Below are 27160 nucleotides of genomic sequence, written 5' to 3'. Positions count from 1 at the left end.
CTGATGTGTCATGTAAGGGCCGGCCGAGTGAAGGGCTGTCAGAAGTCTCTGTGTCTCCTGGTGCTAGCTTACCAGGAAATGCTAATGCAAAGAGACGTAGTGTTATTTCCTGTCCGTCTCGCATCTCTTCCTGTTACCTGAGCCCAGCAGCATCCCTCTCCGACATGGCCCCGCTCTCTGTTTGCTAAGTAATCTAACATCGCCTCTCCTGTGTGTGTGTGTGTGTGTGTGTGTGTGTATGTGTGTGAGACTGTTTAGCCTCTGTATTGTCCTACTTTAGATCTCTCCCTCTTTCCGTTGAATGAAGAGAGTATTAAACTCTACTCACACACACACAATAAACAGTGTTGCGTGTGTGTTTTATGTGTGCATATATCCAGTCCTATTGATTTTGTGTACCGCCAAGTCCAGCAGGTGGATAGATCTGGTTCTAGCAGAGATCTTAACACGCAGCACAACACACACTGTCCAAACAATCACACACACGCACAAGCACGCCCTAGCTCGTACATACACTAACTGCATCATAGGTGTACACATAACAGTACAGACTATGGAGTAAACTCAAAAATAGCCCTAAACCTATTTTTAAAACTTCTGTATTGTATATTTACAATCATTGTTACTCTGTTTCTTGAAGGAGAAGGTGAAATGTCACAAGAGGCATTTACAAAAAGTACTTTCATTTGTAGGCGATAGGGTTAGCAAAAAGTACAAAAACGGTGGAAGGTCCCTTGAAGAACTAAGGCTGGGTACAGTTAAGTGTTAATCTGAATGTGATGAATAATTTCTCCACTGGTAACTCGTGATTTGTATGATGAATCAAAAGAGGAGAGGTGGCTAAGGGAAGCATGCCTGGAAGAAGGGAGACCAGTGTGCAAAGGATGGATGGAGGGAGGGCGGGCAGGAAAGAGGGAGGGATGGAGGGATGAAGGAAGGGAGGGTGAGTGGGTGGACGGGCCTCTGGTCATGACAGATAGCTGGCATTAGAAGGTGTCAGCTGGTGACTTTGGTACTGTAGAGAGAGGGAGGGAGAGAGACAGAGAGACAGAGAGAGAGGCAGAGTGGGGAGAAGACCAGGGAAGGACTTAATGGTCTGTTTGGTTCTCCTTAGCGTGTCTGCTGCTAATGGCCTAGCAACACAAGGATCCACGGCAGGGGAGAACACGCAAACACACAACCTACATTCACACACACATGCGCACACACACACACACACTCACACACACTCACACTCCTGCTGTCTCCATTCTGGTTATGAGCCTCAGATGATTAACAGCTAATTAGGGCCCAATCTGGTAAAGCCATTAAAAGCCCTTCATGTTAACGGATTGTGGCGCCGCGCAAAACGCTCTCCTGATTTCGCTATTTAAGTGACTGATAGTTGTGTGCTATGTAATAAACACTGGGCAAAAAAAAGAAATTCCAATCTAATTTCAGCCTTGTATTATTGTGTTTGGTCCACAGTCAAACCCGACGCAGTACTCTGCTTGTTGCATCGTAGATAAAACAAAAAGTAAATCAGGAATCATGTGTGCGTGCCTGTAGGTGTGTGTGTTTGTGCGTTAATGGTTTTGTAGCTGACAGTTGACCTTGACAAAGCAGAGGATCCATAATCTCTGTTTGAAAAACATCATTTTAAGATTTAGCAGGGATTAGCTAGATTTCAAACAGGCCTGCTTTGCATCAAACTTTTCTTTTCCTTTTTTGCGCTTTAAGACGAGCACGTAAACACAAAAGGCCACGCAGGCACACAGTTTGTACAGTACCAACCCTAGCTCACACGCACATACCATGTAGCTGTCCTATCATTCACACGCATGCACGCACGTAACATAGCACATATACCTATGCAAGCACTCACACACATGTACACACACATGCGCACACACACACACACAAACACACACACTCGCAAAAACACACTCGCAAAAACACACATGCATTAAAAAAAAACACACTCACGCAAACACATGCACACACACATACGCAGAGCGCAAGTCTTGCTGTGGCGTGCCACAGAGTTCAGGTTCTTCTTGTTGCTTTTACCAGGGGGTCAGCGAGGAGGTTAAGAACTTGATCCTCCCTCCACCAGATAACTACATGTCTCTGGGCACAGTCAGCCCCCCCCCCCCCCCAACCCTGACATTCCACTACATACGGCCACATCTTGCTCACCTCGAGGCCTGCTAGCCATTAGCCTGACCGCAGGTGACCACCCTTGTGTATGTGTCAGCTCGGTGTTCACGTTGGTGTTTTATGCAGTGTCGTTTCACATGTGTACAGAATGACCAGAACCCATGCTACAGTTGAACCATTTAATGCTTCAGCAGATGCTGCCTTACAAAGCGACTTGCAGTGAGTTCACATTATTGTCGTTGATGAGAAGGTAGGGGTTAGGCGTCTTGCTCAAAGATGATTGCAGGTATGGATATATGTTTTATCACGATGGTTATCGCGTGTGAGTGTTTGTGTGTGTGTGTGTGTTTGTGTGTGTGTGTGTGTGTGTGTTGGTGTTTATTTATCTATATGAATTTTTAAGACATTCTAAGCACTGAGGGTCATTAAGTTGAAGTTTCGTCTTTTAAGAAATGGTTGAATGGTAGAAATAATTTGGCCTTTCTCAAATCTTATCAAACATCGCCGTGCTAACTCAAAGGGATATCTGCTCATCACAATTCATTCAGATAACATAACCAAATATCACGAAGATATCTTCCCGTCCACGACTTTAGGACACCACTCACAGAGGCAAGGGAAAGCCTTCACCTGAAGGAAACGTATATAAAAAAAAACAATAGAGTTCCCCCGGATTCCATATGGTTGTCGACTGTCGAGCGTGAGAGTTTGTCCGTCGGAGCCGCAAGTGAGCGCGTTCTCCCGTCCTCTTTACGGCTCCGATGGTTGGTTCCCCTCACTCATCTGTCTGCCTGAAGGGCTGCTGACAGAGCCGTGAAGCAGACCCCCGGGAGGGCCTCCGCGGCATGTACAGAACCCCGGCTCCTGCCCCCTTTAACCGGCCCGCTCACTCACAGCAGTGACAGAGACATCAGCTCAACTAACCCGCAATGGAGAGGGAGGCAGGGGGAGGTATGGGGGGGAGGGGGGGAGAGAGAGAGAGGGAGGGAGGGAGGGGGAGCGAGAGAGAGAGGGGGGGGGGGGAAGGGAGAGGGAGGGAGAGAGGGGGAGGGAGAGAGAGAGAGAGAGAGATAAGATAGCAAGAGAGAGAGACATAAGATAGCAAGAGAGAGTGAGACAGAGACCAATGAAGACGAGGTCAGAAGGTAGCAATACAGAGAGTGAGACAGACGCTGAGCAATGGAGAGACAGAGCAGGAGAGAAAGACGGACAGAGAGCAATGGAGAGAGCGGGAGCAGGGGGTTGTGGGGGGGTGGTGGTGCTGGAGAGGTCCCCTCATGTTGAATGGGTGCAACCAGTTGAGTGATGGTCCAGAAGCCGCTACTGAGACAAGAAACAACCATGGGTCATGTTCAAAACAGATTTTATAGCCCTGTCTGGGACAGCCCCGAAAAAAGAATAGATCGGGTGAAGAATTACAGTTAACAGTGGAACTTTCAAGAGCCCCTGTCGTACCAACTCTTTGGCCAGTAGATCGACCCATCCGTCATACATCTGGGTGGACACTCGCTTGTGATGTCACAAATGGGTACATTCTGACATGACTTCTAATGGCTTATCAAACCTCACACCTTGGTCGGTAGAATATCAAATAAACGTCACTTTATTGTGCCTCTTCAATCACGTGCCTCTTCAATCAGAAAAGCGTCACGACAATGGGCTCAGGGACAGTCACACGCTCGGCGTCCCAGCTGTTGTCGTGGTGACCCCGCATTAGCCTCCCGTGCCGAGGTGTAAGCAACATGGCCGCCTCACGCTAACACACAAATGTCATGTCGACGTGGCCACAAAAACGACCTCCACCCTTGGCATACTTCGTATCCCTCAGCCCCCCTTCCCCCCATGTGAAAAGCCGTCAGTTTGTTCCCTGTCTGCATCATATGCTGACAACCCCCCCCGCCCATACTCACTCACACACAAAGCGTGTCAGCGAATCACAACGTTGGCAGGGCTCCTCTGTGCTCGGTGCTGATCCAGTGGAGCTGAAGGACGGTGGGATTCAGGAGGCCAGGGCTCATGAGCAGAGATGATTTACTAGAGCAGCAGAAGAAGAAGAAAAAACTCACTAGAAGATGTATCAGCTCCCCTCCTGGCATAAGGTCTGCTTTATGTCACATGTGTACGTGTGTTATTCTGTGGACATGTATATGTGTATACGTGTGTGTGTTTCGGTTCGGGGGCTCTTGCATTTTTTTTTTCCCACAAGTCCGAGGCCAGACGTCTTAACTCCCTAGCTTGGACCACCAGTTGCTGAGTCAAAGATCATTGGTGTTTACATTCACCTCTCATCCCCGCAACACCCTCCCATCACCCGCCAGCTGGGGCACCCGTCATCTTTCAGATGTGTTTTGTTTTGGTTTTTTGAGGTTTTTATATCATTTTTTTCTTTCTCCGCCGTTCCCATGTTGACGTCGCTTCGAGTCCCTGTAGGAATTCACATGTGAGCTGTGGTTAACCGCAGTTACGAGCCAGCACTAACGGCTAAGTGATTCGTCTGGCTCTTGCCCAGTGACTAAGTGAGTGAGCCGTTGGATAGCCCAGCCCAGCCCAGCCCTGCCAGGCCTAGCCTAGCGTAGCCCAGCCAGTCCTAGCCTAGCGTAGCCTAGCCTAGCCTATCTGCTAATGTGCCCAACGCGGGCGGCACTGTGTTTATTCTAGCTGGCTATCTCTGCTCTAATCTGTCCCCTACTGTCAGATGGGAAGACGTTGTTTTTTTCTTTGTCTTCTATGGGATGCGAGTTGGGCTTCGGGAGTTTGGAGTTTGTGGGAGGGGGGGGGGGGGCGATGGTTATCTGGCTAACGTCAGCCTGCGCTCACCGTAGCGTACCATCATGTGTGAGGGCAGACATGTTTACTGTGCGATCAGTGTTTTACGAGCTGTCCCTCCTCCTCCTCCTCCTCCTCCTCCTTCTTCACGTCTTCCTCTCATCCTGCTCCTACTCTTCCTCCTTCTCTCCCCCCTCCGGATGACGTAATGGTTCCTTCTGATTAGGGCCTGAGAAAATGGATGATCTAGTGTCGCTGACATGCTCACTCACTAATGTTGTCTGTCTCCCTCCCCCCCTCTGTCTCTCTCTCTCTCCCCCAGGTCCCACTGCCCCCTCCTGTCTTTTGTTTTATTTCAAAGCTCGTCTGGAGTATTCTCTGTGAAACCTGCAGGGGTTGTTTTTAGCTTTTTTTTTTCGTTCAGAACCAAAGCTTGTGGCTTTTTTTCTGTCCGATTTGAGACGGTTATTTTCACTGTTCATAAAGTCTTAACCTCAGCTCTAGCTTTTCTAAAGGCCTGTGGGACAGATGGTCTCCTCTCAGTAGTTCCCAGGCCAAGGTGACTGCTCACTGGATCTGAAGGAGAGAGGGCAGGGTTTGATCTGCACACACTCGATTGCCAGATATACACACACACACACACACACACACACACACACACACACACACACACACACACACACACACACACACACACACACACACACACACACACACGCACGGCAATGTTTGGAGTCAGTAATTGGATTACTGTTTCTATACTTGCTATGTCTATTCTATTCGCCCATTACATTTCTACCGTTTCACCAGATAAACACTCTTGCGCACACATAACTCCATATGCGGTGATAGTTATTCAATGTCAAACTCCACATCTCATTAGGTGCTCCCAGACTGATGCACAACACAGAAACACAATATGCAGATTCACCCAAACTCATTAACCTTTCCTCCCAGCCCATTGCTTCTGCTGATCACACCGACGCCATTCATCCCAATCACCCTACACACACACAAACACACACAGACACACAAACACAGACAGACAGAAAGACACACAGACAGACACGCACAGACAGACACGGATACACACGGCTAGACACACACTCACTGACACACACTCAGTCTCACACACACACACACACACACACACACACACACACACACACACACACACACACACACACACACACTCCATCCTACTGCCAGGAAACCACCCTATCCGACTGCAAATTATCAGAGAAGACGATTCCCTTCCAAGCAGCTATCCAAATATTCCTCCGTTTAACAAGGATGAAACTCTCCCCGATGTCGGGTCTTTTAATCAGCTCGGACTGTTGACTTAGGGCCGTCTCTGATCCCTCCCGCATCTGATCGTCTGGTTGCGGTGTACTGTGCTGAATGATGAACGGCTACTTGGCCAGCTTGTTAGCCCCTCTGTGTCTCAGTGAGTGGATAGGTCATGAGCTTCTTTAAGGCTGGAGGAAATGTTTAATCGTTGGTTACCTAGCAGACAGCAAATTGACAGGTCTAGTATTTCCTGCTAGCACTGCTAAATAATTAGACAATTACAAAAAAAATCAGGCTACATTTGGTTATGAACCCTTTAAAATCATTATGCGTGTCTGTATTTGTCTGACGTTTGTGTGCATGCGCATTTGTGTGTGCGGCCCGGATTTTCTGTTGTAAAAATCCAAACACAAGGCAGCTAAAGATGTCATTACGTTGCCAAGTTTCCGTCAAAGCCATTACATTTTTCCCCGTTTTCTTTTTCCTCATAAGCATGTCAAGCTTCTATATTGTTTACCCTACTTTCCGCACCGTGGAGCATAGCACTTAGCGCATGTGTAAGGTCTGCAGTGCGCCAGTTCTCAAAGTAGGGCCAAATCCGCCATGACATGTTTGTTTTTGGGTTCTATTTCCCAATCACGGCCCAATCTGCTTCTCGTCACCCCCGCAACAGGATATTCCTGCGTTCTAAAGTGGCTGAGAGATTGAGAGGAAGATGAGAGAGGAGAGGAACAGGAGAGGAGAATGCGTCAGCACCGAAGAGTGTTGGGTTCCACTGTGCTTGCGAGACTTTCACTGACCCACACACACACACAACTTTCACAGTTATGACCTGATCTGATTGGCCGAGCAGAGCAGGGAAGGGAAATACATGTATGGTGCCCCCTGCGTGTGTGTGTGTGTGTGTGTGTGTGTGTGTGTGTGTGTGTGTGTGTGTGTGTGTGTGTGTGTGTGTGTGTGTGTGTGTGTGTGTGTGTGTGTGTGTGTGTGAGAATAACGGAAATGGTTTGTTAGTTTCAAGACTGCTTCAAGGATCTCATTCCTTACATCATACTGGACCCCCCACTCCGCCTGCCCCCCTTCCTCCTCCTGTCTCTTTCCCCCCCCCCCCTCCTCCTGTCCTATGGTGGGAGAAAAAAGCTCCTGCCCCCCCGTCCCGTCCCGTCCCGTCCCGTATTGGGGCTTTAATCAGGGGTCTCATCCAGGGTGAGGCAACGCATGGGGAAAGTTAGGGGATGTAAGAAAGTTAGGGGGGTTAGGAGACGGGTGTCTGAATGTGTGTTTGTGTGTGTGTGTGTGTGTGTGTGTTGCAAGTGAGAGAAATGAAAGATGTGAAAATGTGGAAGGAGTTACTTTTAGTGAGGGGGCTAGGAATGGCTGGCTATCGGATGACTGATGGTACTGGTTGGGTGTCTACTTGGAAGAGTACTTGTAGGATATCTTTGGTGTGGGAGGGATACAATGATACTAGGGGGGGGGAACACGTCAAGGCTGTGATGCTATGATCATCGGGGCTTTATCAATGGTTGACAATTGGTACAGATACGTCTTGACAAATTGAGTATCCAATAATATTTGGTTGAATGGGTTGCAGACATACATTGTTTTATACAAACACACATATGTGACACCCAGTACAAATCCAAGAGCTGACACCTATATATGCTAATGACTAAAGAGTGTGACCATAGTCTGGACCTGTGATTGGATTTAGAGCCAACAAGTGTCCACCCTGATCCGCAATGATCAATATAACAAGAGACGAATCTGTCACTCACACCCATCAACACAGCCGACGTGTGCGTTCGATTACCCTCCCACACAGTCAGTCAGTGAGACGCACACACACATACACACACATATCTGCATGCCATTGAAATGCAAATGAGCGGATTGATTTGTTAAGTGACATTTTAACATCCTTACAGACAGGTCCCCATAAGTCCTTAAAAAGGTTTTTAAGGCCCTGCGAGGGCCGGGCGGGAGAGGCATTCAGTGGCACCTCGTTAAGATCCTTGTGAAACCCGTCCCCCCATTCAGACCATAAAGCTCACCGCAAGAGCTGCAGCCCAGCACAGACACTCCAGCGCTGGGCTTAACGCAAGCATAATGGGGGCCGAAGCCTTCACTTTAAAAGGGCATTTAAAAGAAAGGTTTGGCCTGAAATACAGCAGAAGCAAGGTAATCCTGCCCATCTGTCGGGCACGGAGAGCCTTGCCAAGTTGAGCGAGGCGAGGCCCTGCCTGTCTCCACGCCAACTCTGATCTAAGAACACGCACACGCAGTTTGGTGTCGTTTCCACGGTGTGACAAAGGGTAGACCGGCGGACAGAACGCCGGAGCTGTCTCGAATGTGGGAATGCAGGTTTTATGTTACCCTCCCTCCATCGCCCTCACTGCCTCTTTAGTCTGAAACATCTGTAGCCGTGGTAACCGGAGACTCAAAGCCGAGCGACTCAGGTTCGTTATGATGTATTTTTGTTGGAATGCACATCATAACCTCAAGAATTGCTAAGCAGGCAACAAAAATTACTGCATTTTTTCCTTCGATCCCTCCCCCAAAGAAATCCTGTGGTATCCCTTAAACCTGGATATGGTCCCAAACAGAACGATGGATTACGCCTCGCAATGTGAGCTGACACACCGTACATTATTGCATCATATTTCCCTAATTATTGTCATAAATATCATAAATCCTCATAGTAGACAACAAAGGGATCCGTCCTGGTCCAGAGGTGTACTTAATCATAACCCAATAACACAATAGAAACGTTGGATTCCAGCGACTTTCAATCCACCACTCCCCCACTGAGCATTTACATAAAGGTATGCTAAATTATTCATTAATTATCAGATGCTCCCCTGTGGATGGAGATGACACACACGCTGGCTGTTAATTGGCCCATCAATAACCCTGCGTGGTCCTCCTGTAGTGGCAGCAGATCCCACCTCAGGAATCTCCTATCTGTTCCAACCTTCTGGCCCCCCGTTTCACTTTCTTTTTTATTCTGCCGCTTTTTTTGAGAGACACACACAGAGACACAGGCGCGCTGAGAACAGTGTTATGGCTCAAATTTTGTTGGCATGCGGTTGGCTTTAAGGTTGGCTGTTCTCTCGATGACTCGAAGGACACACTGAGTAAAAGAGTGCAAAGAGGATAGTGTCGTGTATGTTAAATGCCTTAATTGATTTGTCAATTGAGGTTGCTGCTACAACAATGCAAGACGATCAGAATTTGATTCATAATGGATCTTTTTTTCCACATATCATTAAGCTACAGTATTATATATACATGGGAAAACCTTTGGCACATTTTTTGTGGTAAAAAAAGTTCAAGTAAATGTTACTGTTAAAGCAAAAGAAGAAGTTTACCTCACTAATGTCGTTATCTTGACCCAACTGGACTGGTGCATCCCTTATAGGGCATTTAGGTTGCACATACATTACAGGAAACACTGACCTCCTCAGGCACAGCCAAACGCTCCCTCAATCACTGATTATACTGTCCAGCGTGCCTCCTAGAGAGGCCAAGTTAATCAAAGCAACGCACGCGTACCTTTCTTTCATTTAAAGCACCATATAGCAAAATATAACACACACACACACACACACACACACACACACACACACACACACACACACACACACACACACACACACACACACACACACACACACACACCCCTCTCCCTCCAGAAGGTAGATGCGTGTGATTAGCATAAAGGCGGGCCTCTGGAGAGCAGGCTGGAACAACACGGGCCGCTCTTTGTTTCCTCTCCACTGATTGACACGAGATTGCCGAGCACATTAAATGGCCATCAGACCCAGCATTAGTTTTTAAACCCGGAGAGCGAGGCCTGTCAAAGGTCAATCCTAGCGCATAATGAACTGATGTCTTTCTCTCCCTTGCTTACTCACTCACTCGCTCTCTCTCTCTCTCTTCCTTAATCTCTCTCTCTCTCTCTCTCTCTCTCTCTCTCTCTCTCTCTCTCTCTCTCTCTCTCTCTCTCTCTCTCTCTCTCTCTCTCTCTCTCTCTTTCACATACGCACTAAGGATCCCTGTAAGCCTGTGGGTTGCCAGATAATGGCTGAAACGGCTAAGAATGTAGCATTAATCAAAACAGTAGTCCCCCTCCCCTGGACACGGACCTCTCAGACCAACGTACACACTGTGCAAGTGTGCCTGCGTTAAGTGTCAGGGCTGCACACATCAGTGCAGTCTAGACAGTGGAGGAAAAAACTCCTTTGGCGTCTGTTTTATCTTTCTACTGGTGGTTTTGTTTAGCTTTTTTTTTTTAAAAAGCGTGTTCCCATAGTGCACCACTCTTCCAACAGCAGAGCGGCCGGGCGAGGCTCCCTTTGGGAGGGGGGAGGGGGGGGGACCACTCCTTGACAAATCTCTCCTCCTCTGCTAATTTTACTGTTTCCCCCCCAAGTCTCAGGCCAGTCGTTGGATTTAAGTGGGGCCTGGTAGTGGGCCATTTTCTAACCGAAGACTAATACGCGTAATAACCATTAACCTATAGAGCTGCCTTTCTCCGCGCCTTTGACAAATACACTCCTCTCCACACTGCCGTCTTTAATGGCACTTTTACTTATTCCAACCCTTCATAACAGGACATTTAGGTTGTTTTGTAGCCGCAAAGGTTCTCCCTTTTGAAACCGCCGGTGCTTAGTCCATGGCCCCTGTCTTTTCGTCACATCGTTGAGGCAGAAACTTTCCTCCATTTTGTTCTCCTTCTCTCCAGCAGTCCCACAATTACCTGGGGAGAATAACATAACATAATGCCTGACAGCGCCTCTCTCTCTGTGTGTGTCTCTCTCTCTCTCTCTCTCGCTCTTCCCTGCTCACTGCTGATGGAAAGTTAGTAATTAAGGGATGGGGGAGGGGGGGGGGGGGTGAATTAGATGCAGAATGAGCTGTCTCAAAGTCACATTTAAGTGAGTGATGCGCAGGCCTCTGCCGTAGAAGTGTAAATGATATAAATTGCCATTTAAGTGCGGCGCGGGCTAATGTTTTGTCACAAATTAATGTGACACAAGGCAGCAATGACAATCACGGCTTGCCTCATTCTAATTTGGACGTGTTCAGTGCGCTTTTGTGTGCAGGCAGATTTACGCAAATTAACACAATTGCCAGGTTTTTTTTATGCAGGAACCATAAATGTTTTGTTGCGTGTGTTTTTTGCCCACTAATGAGGACAGCATCTTGTATCAGGGTGTTGCGATGCCCAGACAGGAGCAGCAACAACCTGCTGAGAGGGGGAGAGAGAGGGGGAGATAAATGAAGGGAGAGGGGGAAGTGTAGCTGAAGTGGTTATTTTAATGAGCTAGCACAAATTTTCATTTATTTTTTTTACAGCGACATTTTGATGTTTTTAAAACGATGTGCCGCGCCGATGATCTGTCCGCCGCTTGGTTCGTTAGAGCCGCCGTGTACAGCTGCTGTCTGATTATTTCCACGGCGTTGCTACTCGGGATCCGAACCCGGAGAACCCGGATCTGTAATGGGACGCGTTAACGACGACATGATCGGAGGGATGATGTTTAACAACCCTCTTCTTTTGTTCCTGTTCATCACAGGCGCTGGAGAGTGAGTTTGTGTCGTGCCAGCTGCACCAGTGGATCGACCTGATCTTCGGCTACAAGCAGCAGGGCCCCGAGGCCACCAGGGCCCTCAACGTCTTCTACTACCTGACCTACGAGGGCGCCGTGAACCTCAGCTCCATCACGGACCCCATGCTGCGCGAGGTGAGGCAGGGGGGACGACGACGACGCAGCTAGGACGCACGCAACCCTAGCCCACTGAAGTAGACCAACACAAAGGCATTGCTGCCATTAATAGCATTAATGATAGTAATAATGGTTAAATGAGAAACATTTAAACATTACTTCCAATCCTCGGAATCAAAAGCGATGGATGGAGAGAGTCAGGGAAAAGAAGACCGAAGTAAAATACATTCATCTGATTCTATACAATTCAATACAAATGTATCGAAATGTACCATACATTCAGTATCCTATTAGCTCTGTTCAACTAGCATCTTAAACTACACTGTAGCGTAACAACATCGGGAAGATGCTACGAGCTCCACCACTTTAACGCCTCCTCTAACGTCCTCCCCCATTTATTATTCATCGTGCTCTCCTGGAACAGCTACACAAGGTTTTTTTCCCCTCCAAGCAACAACCCAACACCAAGCAAAGTATGAAAGCAACACCTAGGGGTGCGTTGGGGCTGAGGGTGCTATGAGAGGTATTTCACCAGCAGAACGCTTATTCTCGCCTCCAGCACCACTTACATCCCCTTTGACTCTTGATGTGTACATTCACTACTGTGTCAAACCACTGCCTTTTTCTCAAGGTTTACTTTTTGTTTATCTTTGTTTATTTATGTTTTATAACTTTTATGTTTATAATGTGGTATTCGGGAGGGTTTAAGTTGAATATGTGGTCTATTTACATTCAGTTTATTTTATGGTGTTTCTTTTGGAGGGGGTTTGTTTTGATATGCTCGTCGCAAATTTCAGTTGAAGGCAGTAGTAGACGGTCCTCCATTTTGTCAGTGTGTGTGGGTGTGGTAATGAAGGCAAACGGAGATGAGTGGTGTTAGCATCTCTGTTCCTCCGCTGCCCTTCATGCTCAGTGGCTGCAGCATCAGGGACACCTCGGCTCGGAGCGTGATTTATCACCTCATTCACCCTAATTCCCATCCAGATGTGCTTTGCCCCTTTAGCTATTAACACACACACACACACACCAACACACAGACACACACACAGGCACTCATGACTACAGAGGCACACACACAGGCACTCATGACTACAGAGGCACACATGTATACACTCCTACGCCTACAACCTCACACATCTACACATATACGTCCACAACCACACAAGTAAACACACCTACATATACACAAACACACCTACATGCACATAGATCAACAAACACACACATGCACAGACGTAAACAACGTCTTACACACATACACCAATGCAAACACACACGCACACACAACCCCTCTCAAAACACACACGGCACACACCTATGCAAAACACACACACGCACATACACACACACACACACACACACACACACACACACACACACACACACACACACACACACACACACACACACACACACACACACACACTACAAAGAGATGCCTGTACTCCCAGAGGGAGTCCAGGCTCTCCTTCACATTGAACAGCGTGCACACTCACACAAACAGTCACACACAAATCAACACATACACATTCTAACAAAGAGGAAATATCTAATTACTACACACACACACACACACACACACACACACACACACACACACACACACGCAGATTCATTGCCAAGGTCCAGCGACCAATGTCCCCCTGTGCTGGGCCGGGCCCATTACCCAGTCTGGTGTTTAATACAGCTCCATCCTGACGCGGCTGCTGAATGTGATCTGTAACACCCCACTGCGTCTGCCCGCGCCGCTCCACCGGCCGCGCGATCGATAAATCCACCCAGCCTCTACAGGGTGCCATGGCAGCCAGGTGTACCTCGCTGTGGCCATTAGCATAAAGCATGGCGCCGTATTACCACTGAGGTATTAGCATGGAGCTATTGGCAGGGAGCTGTATTAGCATGGAGCTAATGGCTCCGTGCTAATACAATGGGATGTATGAGCTTTGAGCTGTTAGCCTATAGCTGTATTAACAAGGAGCTAGATTAGCATGGAGCTGTATTTTTACTGAGCTGTACTAGCAGAGCGTTGTATACGTATGGAGTTGTATAAGCATGGAGCTGTATAGCCTAGAGAGCTACCCACTGCATCCCGCAGCCCACTGGTTTATAGTACGCATGCAAGGACCCAGGCTTCCATGATGGAACACACCATCCCATCACAGGGTAGTCATGAAGACTTTGTGTTCCTGTATGGAAGCTGGTAGAGAATGCTTGCCGAGAGAGAGAGAGAGAGAGGGAGGGTTGGGTGGCGGGTTGAGCATTACTCAAATGCTGCCTGACTGACCACATTTGTAGGTGTACAGAAAAGGAAAATGGCTGTCCAGTCTATTGAAAAGGAGGAAATGTGTGTGTTTTCCATCAGTGCTGCCCGCCCAAAACCTCTACAGCATGGCTGTGCTTTCCATGCAAGCCTCTGTCTGAGCTAACTAATTAGTTAAATAAACCAAGGTGGCGTTCTCTCTCTCCCTCCCCTGTACTCTCTCTCTCTTTCTCTGTCTCTCTCTCTCTCTCTGTCTCTCTCTCTCTCTCTCTCTGTCTCTGTCTCTGTCTCTGTCTCTCTCTCTCTGTCTCTCTCTCTCTGTCTCTCCCTCTCCCTCTCTTGTCCCAGGTCTGGGCCTTGTCAGAGGGGCACTGGAGGGTACAGGAGCTGTGTATGGGGGGGGGGGGGCTTGGCTAGGCCGGTGTCCCCAGGGTGTGTAATTACTGAGTGACAACTGTTTCAGCCGGGGTCTCAGGGTAGGTGGGGGCGGGACAGACCCCAGGGCTGTTCAGTGTCAGAGGAGCGGGGACGTCCTGATGGTGGCGCTGGAGTTTCCGTGTGTGTGTGTGTGTGTGACGGTCTGTGCACATGCTGGGAATGCTGTTGGATATGGGGGGGGGGGGTGGTGTGTGTGTGTGTGTGGGGGGGGGTTGCGCAGCTGGTTCTTTGCTCCCCTGCCAGTCAGAGATGGCAGCTGAATGCACCCCACTTTCTGCCACAGACCGACAGCCAGACAGACAGACGTATAAACACACAACCTCATATGGATACCATCTCGATGCCTATCTTTATTTGCGCTCACTGGTATATAAATCCCCTGACATATTTACCTCTCGGCTGCGTATCCCTGATTTGTGCGTCCGTGCGTGCATCCTCTCCCCTGGCTGACTGTGAGCACTGTGAGAGCGTTTGGTCTACATCACAGCAGATTAGGCTACTGCCTTGTTTCTCCAAAGCCATGATTACTTCCTGCCCCTGCCTCAGCCGCCAAAACTCCAAACCCCTACCCTGTTTGCAATTCGTAAGTGTGTGTGCGTTTGCTGCGCCACATCCGCGCACGCACACACAAACAAACGTACATTATGCGTAGACGTCGGTGCATGGTTTGAGGGGCATGGCACGCATGCACATCTGCGTTGCGTCTCGCTGCGTGAAGAAAAGCACACCCTGTCTCCCCCCCCCCTCTTGCCGCTGTCGTCATGCAGAACTTTCACATGCCCTTATGGAAAACCCCACAGCTTCTGCGGCTCAGCCAGCGACCAGACACGCACGCACGCACGCGCACGGACACACACAGAGACCTCGCCTGCACTTTACCACTTTACTGCCCTCTGCGTAACTCGGCAGAAGACGAGGGCCACCATCCAGCGGAGTAAACCTGCTTTGACGCAACGCCACAAACCCTTAGCTCTCTGGAAAGGCCTTTTTAGTTTTTGATGCACTGAACGCAGAGGCATGATATACAGTATAGGGAGGCAGAGAGAGATTACATGTCTGTCTTTTCATGGTATATTTTATTCAAAACCAGTCAGAAAACCCAGCCAGCCATGCCTTGCAAATGTGGGGGACGGCAGTACGCCACGCATCAGCATGTACAAGGCTGTCCTGGTTTTTCAGTTTGTCGCTATGGGGGTGATGGGAGGGCCGTGCGGGAGGGGGGGATTTGCATAAAAGCGTCTTGTTCTACATAGGGGTCCATATTGCCGTGTCGCCGAGTAAATCAAAAGGGAGGGGGCGGGGGGGGGGGGGGGGGGGGGTTCTCTGCGGTGGATGGGGGGGGGGGGGATGGGAGGGTGTCTATGAGCCACCGGCTACTCAGTCATTTAAATGTATAGAATGGAGAGAAGCCTCATCAGACACGGGCCAGCGCTCCCACAGGAGATTGGCCTTGTGGGAAAGACACCCAGAGCCCGCCATATAATCACCTGAGCAGGGCGAGCGGGCCAGTATCTTGGGCTAGGACGCGCTGACCTAGCCTGGCCCACCTCTCAGCGGCTCCACCACCCCTAATAAATGTCAGGGGCAGAATTTAATGAAGACAGGTTGAGTGACTCAGAGACGGTCGGCTCCCTTCTTAAGCATTAGCCCCTTTAGGCAAATGCCCCTGGAGTGGTAGTTATGGGGGATATGGTCGAGCCCCCTGGACCTTGAATGTCACCCCCCTACCAGCCACGGCGTGGGTGGTGGGGGTGGTGGGGGGGGGTGACTGTGTTGGGAGTCACCCAGGGGTGGGGCTGTGCTGCTGGCTCGGGAATGGCGGTTGGAGCGAGCGGACGTGGGGGTTTCTCTGGACTGTGGTCAGATCTGGGAGCGCAGTGTGTTGTTGACCTCAGAGCAGACCCGGCAGCGACGCCAGATCGTACCGTTGGCCGCCCTCTCCTTCTGCGTGTTTCCAGCGCCTTGACACAACGCTGAAACACGCGTCAAATAGCTGTTGAAATTTTTCTTCTATTTTTTTTTTTTCCTTTTCTTCTTCATGACCGCTCTCTAAACTCTGAATCCCACTAATACCGTTTTGTTCCATTAATCATCATTTATTTTTTCTGATGGATGCTGGGAATCTAGCGAGTAGGTTTTCTTTGCGCGTTGTTTGACCCGTGTTCGGATTTGACAGGCCTCCTGATGGCTCTAATGTTTTCGTAATGGACGGCCCTCACAGAGCCAGGAGGGGATTCACACCGATGAAACAGGCATGTTATTCCCCTCTCAGTTGAAAGGGGACGGATCAAAGCAAAAGTACGGCAAAGAGAAAGGCTTAAAAATTAATAGAATAAAATAATAAACTAGGAGAGGGTAGATGGCATTATGTTAATGGGTGTATCGCAGAAGTATGATTTATAGACTACTAGGAGAGAAGCAGACCATATAAGGTATTGCCATTGACCTTTCGAGTCGGTTTCCTCATCAGCCAAATATGCATCAATAAATGTTGCGGCACAGAGAGGCTGAATAACATGCTCTGACATTCCTGTCAATCAAGGAATTGTTAAAATCGATGTCATGTATGTTTATGTAAGGAAATCTAAATCCCTCCTGTCCATGCCTAGCTTTTCCTACCTCTCTATTGCTGTATCTCTTTCTCTCTCTCCCGCTTTCTCTACTGCTAGCCCACTTTACCTCTTTCCCTCAATCTGTCGATCTCCCATTCTTTCCGAATCTCTTTCTCCGTCTTTCTCTACTGCTAGCTCATTCTACCGCAAGCCTTCTGTCTGTCAATCTCCTTCTGTATCTGAATCTCTCTCTCCATCTTTCTTTATCGTTAGCTCATTCTACCTCTTGTCCTCTCTATCTGTCCATCTCTCTCACACTCTGTTACTCCGAGTTCCCATGTCTCTCTCTCCCTCTCTGTTGGTCTGAGTTCCTATGGCTCTCTCTTTCTCTCTCGCTCTCTGTTCCCATGTCTCACTCTCACTTTCTTTCTCTATCGCTGGCTCCGTCTACCTCTTGCCCTCTCTATCTGTCCATCTCTCTCTCACTCTCTGCTGCTCTGAACTCCTATGTCTCTCTCTCACCCTCTGGCTTCTGGTTAGTTTCATACAATGGGGATAAGCGGTCCGACTTCACAAACCCTTTTTCTTTTTCTTTTCCTTTTTTTTTGCCATGGAAATACCATCCGCAGGACTCAACCATGACCTCACTCTGCGAGACCTCGCCAAGCCGGGCTTCAACACAGCTCACACACACACAGGCCTGTCACCCACCCCCCCACCGCATCACCACTTAAAGCACACAGAAATGTGCACCGTACAGTCTGTCACAACTGTGCGTGGGTTAGCCTGTGTCTGGCCAAACTTAGCTGCAGATCGTTATCTGGATCACATCTGTATTGGACAGCGTACCATTGCTTAGTTCTCTGGTTGTTGATGCATATTATGATGCGAACGCGTCTTGTTGCTTTGTGTTTTGTTTGACATCGGGTCGCTTATCTGCAGCAACTGTCAACAGTCGCTGTTTCTCATGTGATGCATGCAAAAAAAAAAATGCGGTTTGTCTTTTTGTTTAGGGGACAAAACCAACATATTTTGTCTCTTTTTGATAACATTTCTTGTCAAATGTGGCTTACATAGAAGATGGGAAGAATAGGGGTTATTTTAGCCCCGATCCTCCAGACCATATCCTCCAACCCCAGACACCCCAGCGTCAGAGGGGTTACAGGGGGATGTCGGCCTGTCTGCCTGGCCTGGGCCCGCCACGGCGCAGCACGCCATAGATCTGCCGGGCTTTATAGATGTGTGTGTCCTCCATCCCGGGCTGCTGGGCCTGACAGTGAGCTGTGTGAAAATGTCCAGAGGCCACAGCACCGGCGTCTGCCCTGACATTTATGGTCCTATACCTCTTCATTAACACCAGCTAGCCAGCCCACATGCCTGCCCGGCCCTAGCCCCGGCCTGGACTTGTGTTTGTGTGCTTGTGTGAGTGTGTGCTTGTGCGTGCGTGCGTGCGTGCGTGCGTGCGTGCGTGCGTGCGTGCGTGCGTGCGTGCGTGCGTGCGTGCGTGCGTGCGTGCGTGCTGGAGTTGTACCTTACTGTTTCTCTACTGGTGATTGCATACATGCGTGGTGCTTGTGGGAGGTATAATGCGTGCGCACTTGCATGTACTGCGTTGTGTGCACGTTGGAGCTAACAGACCTACTAAGATGTACATTGGAGCATGCAGGCTTCTTTGCGCATGTTCATGAGTTGTGTTCGATGGCAGCGCACATTTAACTACTATCGATGTTCATAAGTGTAGAATATATAATGTAGATTGGAGGTGCAATAGAAAATAGAAAACCAACCACATTAACATCTCTTAATCATGCAAACGTAAGCAAATATTGGTTGCTTTTTCCTTCCACTTCAACCTTGGACGCCTTTGCCCCAGAGGCACTGCACTGACTTCTCAGGCAGACCATAATAGTCTTGTGATGTTTCTCTGTGTCTCTGCAGGCTGTGGAGTCTCAGATCAGGAGCTTTGGACAGACGCCCTGCCAGCTGCTCATCGAACCACACGCACCCCGCAGCTCCGCTATGCAAGTGGTGAGTACACACACACATACACACCCGCACGCACACACACACTCAGTGTTCTCTACTCTATCCTTTATTATTCCCTCTGTTTTTTCTTTTGAAGCTACCACACTGTTTTGCTGTCTACCTCTCCCTGCATATTCTTATTTTATGATTATTATGAGCAGTCTAATAATCAGTATGCATCACACTTTCATCTTAACCAATCATCCACTTGATTTTCTCCTTATTGTTGTTGTTTTCCTGGTTTTGAACCAATCTGCTCTGCCATCAGAGAGAATGTGGTTCTCCACAGTCTGGCGTATGAGTGGTTCTATCCATACTATGTCCATGTATCTATAACAGAAGTATGGGTTTAACAACCGTTGGTAAAATAATTGAGATAAGAAACACGCTTTTTGAAAGTTAAACAGCAGAAAATAAACTAAAACCTTTCCTGGGAGGGGAGTGGAGGAAACAAAATCTGCTTGAAAAGTGACAGCCTTTTTTGTGACTTAACCACACACACTCACACACACACACACACACACACACACACGTGTGATAGGCCCAGGCCCCATGAGTCCCTATTAGTGTGGTGTCCCTGCAGCGCTGACAGCAGGCTGTGGACCACTTTCAGAAGCATGCAAACACACTCGCGCACACAAATACACACACACACACACACAAACGCAGCTTCACACAAACCTACTCACAGATACACACACACACCTACACTTACACGCACACAAACACCTACACACACTAACAAACACACCTACACATGCAAACACACACACACACACACACACACACACACACACACACACACACACACACACACACACACACACACACACACACATTATAGAGAAACATTTTCTCCATGCAGCTTTCTAGTATCTGTAGAAAATGCCCCATTTTCAAAACATCCTGTTTTTTCATTTCTACATCCCCTCCATTCCTCCATCTCATCGCTACCCCTCCTCCTCCTCCTCCTCCTCCTCCTCCTCCTCCTCCTGTGTTAGCCATCTAAGTGTGTTGTCAGCATGTAGCGACGTAGCTACGCGGGTGGTGAAGCTGGTAATGATATTGTCAGAGTGTCTGGTTGGCTGTCAGGACAAACAGCATCCACTATGGGAGGGTGGGGAGGGGCGGGTGTGTTGGTGTTTAACGTCAGCCATCGGGTTGTACGCTTGGGGGGGGGGGCGTAGGCTGACGTAGCCTGACGTTAAACACCAACGTACCCCGACATCGCCGCTACCAAACCGTAAACAAAATGGCCGCTTCAACACAAACGCGTTGAAAAAACGTCTCGAAAAGGTTCCCTGTTCATCGTCCTGGTCCTCCCCGACGTCCCCTTATGAGATGAATGGGAGGCACTTGAGGTTATGTATTGATATTTGTACACATAATAAGTACATCGTGGATGATGCAGTAACTCTTATCAATCAGGGGCGTTCATAAAGGGCGTAGATCAGGCCCAGGGATCAGGCCTTGCTTGCCTCAAGTCTCGCTCCAATGGACACGTTTGTCGTCAGTATTTAACCAACGTCTGGTTCATTTGTTGTGTTATTGTTCATGCATGCTATTTGTGATTATAATTTGTTCATACACAAATCCGAATAATACCTATAGCTTTCCTTGATTATATTTTCCCTACATGTGATTAATAATAATATTGTGCTCGGTTCATAATGATATGCATGGGTTTTTCATGAACCTTGTCAGTTGAATATGGAGCAACGGCGACGTATTGTGAGTGATTCTTTAAGGTCACATGTTGTTAAGCATTGTAGAGCATTGCATTCCTAATCCCACTGTAGCTCTCCTGCAAACCCGCGACACAGTCTACTTCAAGTCGTCGTTCTCCTCCATTCCTTTGCTGCTTTGGCTCTCGCTGGCTTTCTCGACATCTAACAGTCTCTCTCTCCTTTTCTTCCCCTTGCTCTCTCATCCTCTCTCTTGCTCCCATCGCCGCCTCCTCTCTGACTCTCTGACTCTCCTTCTCCCTCCGCCTGTCGCCTCTTATCCGACCTGACCTTCCTTGCTGCATCCATCCGGGCATGAATTTGTTTTCCTATTCATTGATCCTTGTATGCATGCCGCTATCCGTCTGTTCCTCAATGTCTCCCATATGCCGGTCAATCGGTCTATCTATAATTACATCCATCCATTTATCCATTCGTTCTTCATGGCCTCCATCGGTCTATCCATCCATCATTCTCTCATTAATCCTTCCAATTGCCATGTTTGCATCCATCCATCCCCCATTGTATCACTCTATTCATCATGCATCCATCCCCCGTTGTATCACTCTATTCATCATCCATCCATCCCCCGTTGTATCACTCTATTCATCATCCATCCATCCCCCGTTGTATCACTCTATTCATCATCCATCCATCCCCCGTTGTATCACTCTATTCATCATCCATCCATCCCCCGTTGTATCACTCTATTCATCATCCATCCATCCCCCGTTGTATCACTCTATTCATCATCCATCCATCCCCCGTTGTATCACTCTATTCATCATCCATCCATCCCCCGTTGTATCACTCTATTCATCATCCATCCATCCCCCGTTGTATCACTCTATTCATCATCCATCCATCCCCCGTTGTATCACTCTATTCATCATCCATCCATCCCCCGTTGTATCACTCTATTCATCGTCCATCCATCATCCGCCCATCCATCCAATCAACAACCCATCTACCCTTGCATCATTGCATCCATCCTCCACCCTCCCTCCCTCCCTCCACCCCTCCCTCAATCCCTCCCTCAATCCCTCCATCCTTTCTCCCTCCCTCCCTCCCTCCCTCCCTCCCTCCCTCCCTCCCTCCCTCCACCCCTCCCTCAATCCCTCCCTCAATCCCTCCATCCTTTCTCCCTTCACCCTCCCTCCCTCCCTCCCTGCGTGGTTCCTCAACACCAGTATCTTCCCCTGCAGACGCCCCTGATGTTCACGGAGCAGATGCAGCAGGACGTCATCATGGTGCTCAAGTTCCCCTCCAACTCGCCCGTCACTCACGTGGCGGCCAACACCCAGCCGGGCCTGGCCGCGCCCGCCATCATCACTGTCACCGCCAACCGCCTCTTCGCCGTCAACAAGTGGCACGGCCTCACGGGTAGGAGAGCAGCGCCAGGGCGCCAACCACGATGACAAATATACACGCCTCGCAGCGACCGCAGGTCTGATCCACCCCCCCGCCCCGACCGGCGGCCATTAGGCTACATGTTATTTCCGCTCTCTTCTACAAATCAGTGCAAAGTCTTCAGTGTAATGGTGGACACAAAAGCCTATAATATAAGAGAAGAGTTCTGAAAACATATCATTGATTAGAATTATTTACGTTAGTGCCAATTTCTTTGATAGGTCTGTCTCTGTAAATAATGTTTAAAAGAGGCTCATACCAAATACTAAAATGTGTAACAGGACAGTAAGGAACGCTGTGATTTAAACTTTGCACTTGCAGACTGGGTTTGCGATGACGAGAACTTTACTGGTTAGTTTCAATATGAAAGATCACCTTTCCACTCCACTTGTTAGGAAAATATGTTGGTTATTTTGTGTTGTAATTTGATAGATGGCATCATATGGGGGGGGATCATGTAATATGTTGTCTCCCAGTAGAAATGATAAAACGCCTCTATGTGTAAACACTGCAGCTTGCCAACGGAGACAGCTGAAACGTATGTTATCCGGACGCCCCTGGTTTGAAAGTATCATAGATAACTCTCCCTCCTTCCCTGAGATTTCCGCTCGCTCTCCGTTCAAACGGACTCTCTGGCTGATCCTTGGTGACCCGCCTGGCGTCGATAAGGCGGACGTTGATCCTGTGGAGGGTTGACTGTATCCGTGGGAGCGCAGGATCAAATGTGACACGCAGAGCTTGCAGAGTTAGGTTTCACGTCCGCCTCCATACATCACAGCCTCCTCCACTGTTCCTTTTGGATCTCGTCTTCCCAGCGTGCAACCTGCCAGGGGAGTGGATTGAGTGGATGTGAGAACTTTGATCAAAACCGGCTATAATGGAAACGTAATCAAAACAAAGTTCACTTCAACTGCAAGAAACCGAAAGAAAATGACTAATTCTAGTCATTTCAATATTCGCGGTTTGATCAAAGTTCACTAGAGATCAATCTACGACGCTACCGTTTATTAGATCTTTTACTCGGTACACACTGAAAAATACTCGAGGCGACGCAAGAAACAAGAAAACAGCATACAGAAAATAATCCGTAGACTTCACCACAATAACAACGATGAAAAGCTGCCCATCAGCCTGCTTCAAAGCTTGAGGGCGGTGGGGTATTAACAGTTATCAATCATATTAGCTGCTTAATATCCTGGAAGGCTGCCGGGCAGGTGCGCTAGGTGACTCCTGGGACGCTTCTTAGCAACTCCAGTCCAATTGAGCCCCCCGCACCGTCTCGACAAGGCCGCTTGATTACAACATTAATCCACTCTGTCTCTCTCCCCCGCTCTCTCTCTCTCTCTCTCTCTCTCTCTCCCTCTCCCTCTCCCTCTCTCTCTCTCTCTCTCTCTCTCTCTCTCTCTCTCTCTCTCTCTCTCTCAGCCAATCAGAGCTCGGCGGTGCAGGATCAGCAGTACCAACTTCCTGTGGAAATTGACCCTCTAATAGGTACTGTATGCCATAAAAGTGTGTCTCATATTGCACCCACAAGCCCGTATTACATTGATATACGTGTGTGTGTATTTTTATTTATTTATCATATTTGGGGGGGGGGGGGGGGGTGGTTGGCACATAAATCGCCATGGTGACGCGTGGGGAGCCCGGCGTCGGCCTGACGGCGGCGCGTCCCTGGGAGATAGATCATGGCCGCTTCACAGCTCCTGCCCCGGCCCCTCCGCTTATGATGTGGGCTCCACTCTCACACTCACGCCATTTGCATGCAAATTGGAATGCAATGAGCTGTGGCCCGGGCCAGCGTTTCATCATCACAAGACACTCGACTCTCCCCTCCCTGACTCCCCCTCCCTCCTCTCCCTCCCCCTCTGCATCCTCTTAGCTTTAATTTGAGTGGGGGGAAAGGATGCGTGTCAGTGGAAATGAATATGAATGCGGTAATAATGCGTGATGGAGAATCCGCGGTCGACGGCTGTCAGGACAATATGGCCGCCTCGCCTCCCTCGTGACTTGTTGATGGGCGGCTGAAGAGCGCCCCCCCCCATATATTGATGTGCGTTGTTACGCTGGTAGAGTGTCGAGGACGGCCGCCTCAATCCCCACAGCTCTCTCCTGGAGATGCTCGTCCCTTGTCTCGGTTCATCTCCTTTCTTCTCCTCCTCCTCTTCTGTCATCTTTCTTCTTTCTTCTCATCTTGCCTCACCTTACCTCACCTCCTCCTCTCTCTATTCTTGACTTATCTCCTCTTGTCTCCTCATCTCCTCATCTCCTCTTCTCTGCTCTCCTCTCTCCTCCGTTTCCTCTCCTCTTTTTCCGTGTCACCTTCTCACCTGTTCTCTCCACTCCTCTTTCTTTCTCTCTCTGTTCCCCCAGGAGCCGAACTCTCTGTGTTTCTCAGCATCCGTCGTCTTTAAAGGACTACTTATGAGCTGTCATGTGTCCCTGAATACTCTGACAGCCCCTTTCTGCATCCCATCGCACCATTTAAATGATTTTATTTTTCATTTTCGTTTTAATGAAAAACATGCGCGGATATACACTCAAGCCCTTCCCATCATTTATTTATTAAATTAAAAGAAAATTGAGATATTATTAAAAACAAAAAAATGCAAATGTTCCCACCCCTTTGGAACTCAAGCGACCAATGGTTTTCCCCTCGATCATGTTGTGCGAGGGTATGGTTGTTTAAGCAAGATAACGAGTGTGTGTGTGGCTGTTGTTTGCATATTTCTTTCCGTCTCTTGTCAGTAATGTATTTATACTGCTCACATTCCTGGTGGAGTCCGAAAATAAACACAGTAAATCTTTTTCGAATGCCTGGGCCGCTACGGTCATGTGAAATGTTGAGAATGGGTTGAAATATTAGTTATAATGGTGTGCTGGTTTGTCTCAGCTGCGCGATGGGCCAACACCTGCTACATAAACATATACTAGATTTAGAAAATCATGATCTTAAGCTAAAAAAACGATACACACTTATTATAAACATGATTGTGTTGTATTTCAAATCGTTACTGACTAACTTGCTAACCTTAATAACTAGAAGGTCTAGAAGTGGATTTTAATTTCCATTTTAATTCAGCATAGCCCTCCAACCCCTTCTCATAACTCAAACTCTTACATCTGTGATGGAGAAAATGGGAGTGCAGCTAAATGGAGCCCCAGAATGTTTTATGTGTTCCCTCACAAATCTACACGATATCTCCTGTCCTGTCAGGCTTAGATCCTCAAGATATGAAGCACTGTAGGCTCAAAGCATGCTATAAAGGTGACATCTTGTGTGAGTTTGTTTTCTTTTTGGCTCTCAACGTAAGTTATGAAGAGATGTCTTCGCCTGTTATTTGTTTTAACTCAAAATAGTGATGGTTTGTGAAGGTGGTTGTTTTACTGAACCGTTTAAACTAACTTTCTCTGCGTCTCCGTCTCCCTCTCCCTCTCCCTCTCTCTCTCCCTCTCTCACTCCCCCCTCCAGCTAACAACCTGGGAGGTCCTCGCCGTCAGATCTCTGACCTGCTGGACCAGAGCATCCACATCAGCTCCCAGTGTTTCCTCATCACCGCCGACAACCGCTTCATCCTGCTCTGTGGCTTCTGGGACAAGAGCTTCCGGGTGTACTCCACCGACTCAGGTACTGTATGCAAACACACACAAACACTCGCTCGCTCGCTCACTCACTCACTCACTCACTCACTCACTCACTCACTCACTCACTCACTCACTCACTCACTCACTCACTCACTCACTCACTCACTCACTCACTCACTCACTCACTCACTCACTCACACGTAAATACATACCGAACGTCAATCGACTTCATCACTAATCAGCTGGTGAAGATCCATTTGCTGATTGAACTCAAATAAAGATGGAAGAATTGGGAAAAAACAAATGCATTCAAGCATTTATATTTCCAATAATAAGCTATTGCGATAAACTTGACAGAAATGAAGCGGAGAAGTCATAATGCTTTTTGTCCAATCCATAAAAAACTATTTTAGTCTAAGATGGGACATGACTGGAACATCCGTCATCTTCCATGTCCTTCAGGAAGTGCAGATGCAACATGTAATTCCATCAAATCTATTCTATGATGGGTGTATCATAACAATATCCCGGCTTCCGTCCCTCAGTGGATAATGTCCTGTCCATTAGGAACCTCTATATTTACCATGGCTTTGAGAGATGCATTTGTGGATACAGCTAGGACTATTATTATTCTCACTGGTATTGTTACATTTTAATTTGTCAATACGTTAAGGCATTGTGTTGATGAGCTGATGGTTATGCAGTCCTATTTCAGTAGAGGTAAAATAGCATAGCCATTTATAATCTATTGATCAATATTAAGCATTTTAAGTCATTGAAATCCCAGCCAGTCATTCTCTCTCTCTCGCTCTCGCTCTCGCTCTCTCTCTCTCGCTCTCTCTCTCGCTCTCTCTCTCGCTCGCTCTCTCTCTCTCTCGCTCGCTCTCTCGCTCTCTCGCTCGCTCTCTCTCTCTCTCTCTCGCCCTCGCTCTCGCTCTCTCTCTCGTACACACACATAAATAAATGAGTTGCATCAGGTCAGGGGTCCTAAATGAGACTCTCTCTGGCTTTGTGTCTGAAAAAGCACCCTGGTCCTCATCATCTCCCCTGCTTCATTCACGGCCCTTCACATGATCCCACCATACAGTCCTCTGCTAGTTCAATCTCCCCCGGGCGGCCCAGCACCCGGGGTCTCTGATAGAGAGAGAGAGAGAGAGAGAGAGAGATGGCTCTATTGTGTGAGAGCCAGCATGCTGTACGATTGGAACATGAGCAGTTTAATGGCATACCTTCAACAGCTGC

The 27160-nt window shown here is 48.3% G+C and overlaps 1 protein-coding gene across 1 annotated transcript in view; it reads left to right on the top strand.

Moving 5' to 3' along the window:
- The window catches only part of lrba (LPS-responsive vesicle trafficking, beach and anchor containing), a 184719-nt gene that overhangs the window by 144159 nt on the left and 13400 nt on the right, over positions 1-27160 (top strand). The window contains 5 exon segments of the mRNA XM_060046267.1: positions 11778-11945; positions 19116-19205; positions 22132-22309; positions 23762-23827; positions 25806-25961. Of these exon segments, the coding sequence (XP_059902250.1) occupies positions 11778-11945; positions 19116-19205; positions 22132-22309; positions 23762-23827; positions 25806-25961 (658 nt within the window).

The sequence above is a fragment of the Gadus macrocephalus genome, chromosome 3 (assembly GCF_031168955.1).
Source record: "Gadus macrocephalus chromosome 3, ASM3116895v1".
Taxonomy (NCBI): Eukaryota; Metazoa; Chordata; class Actinopteri; order Gadiformes; family Gadidae; genus Gadus; species Gadus macrocephalus.
Note: the sequence above shows the minus strand (reverse complement) of the source record. Positions and strands in the feature narration are given on the sequence as shown.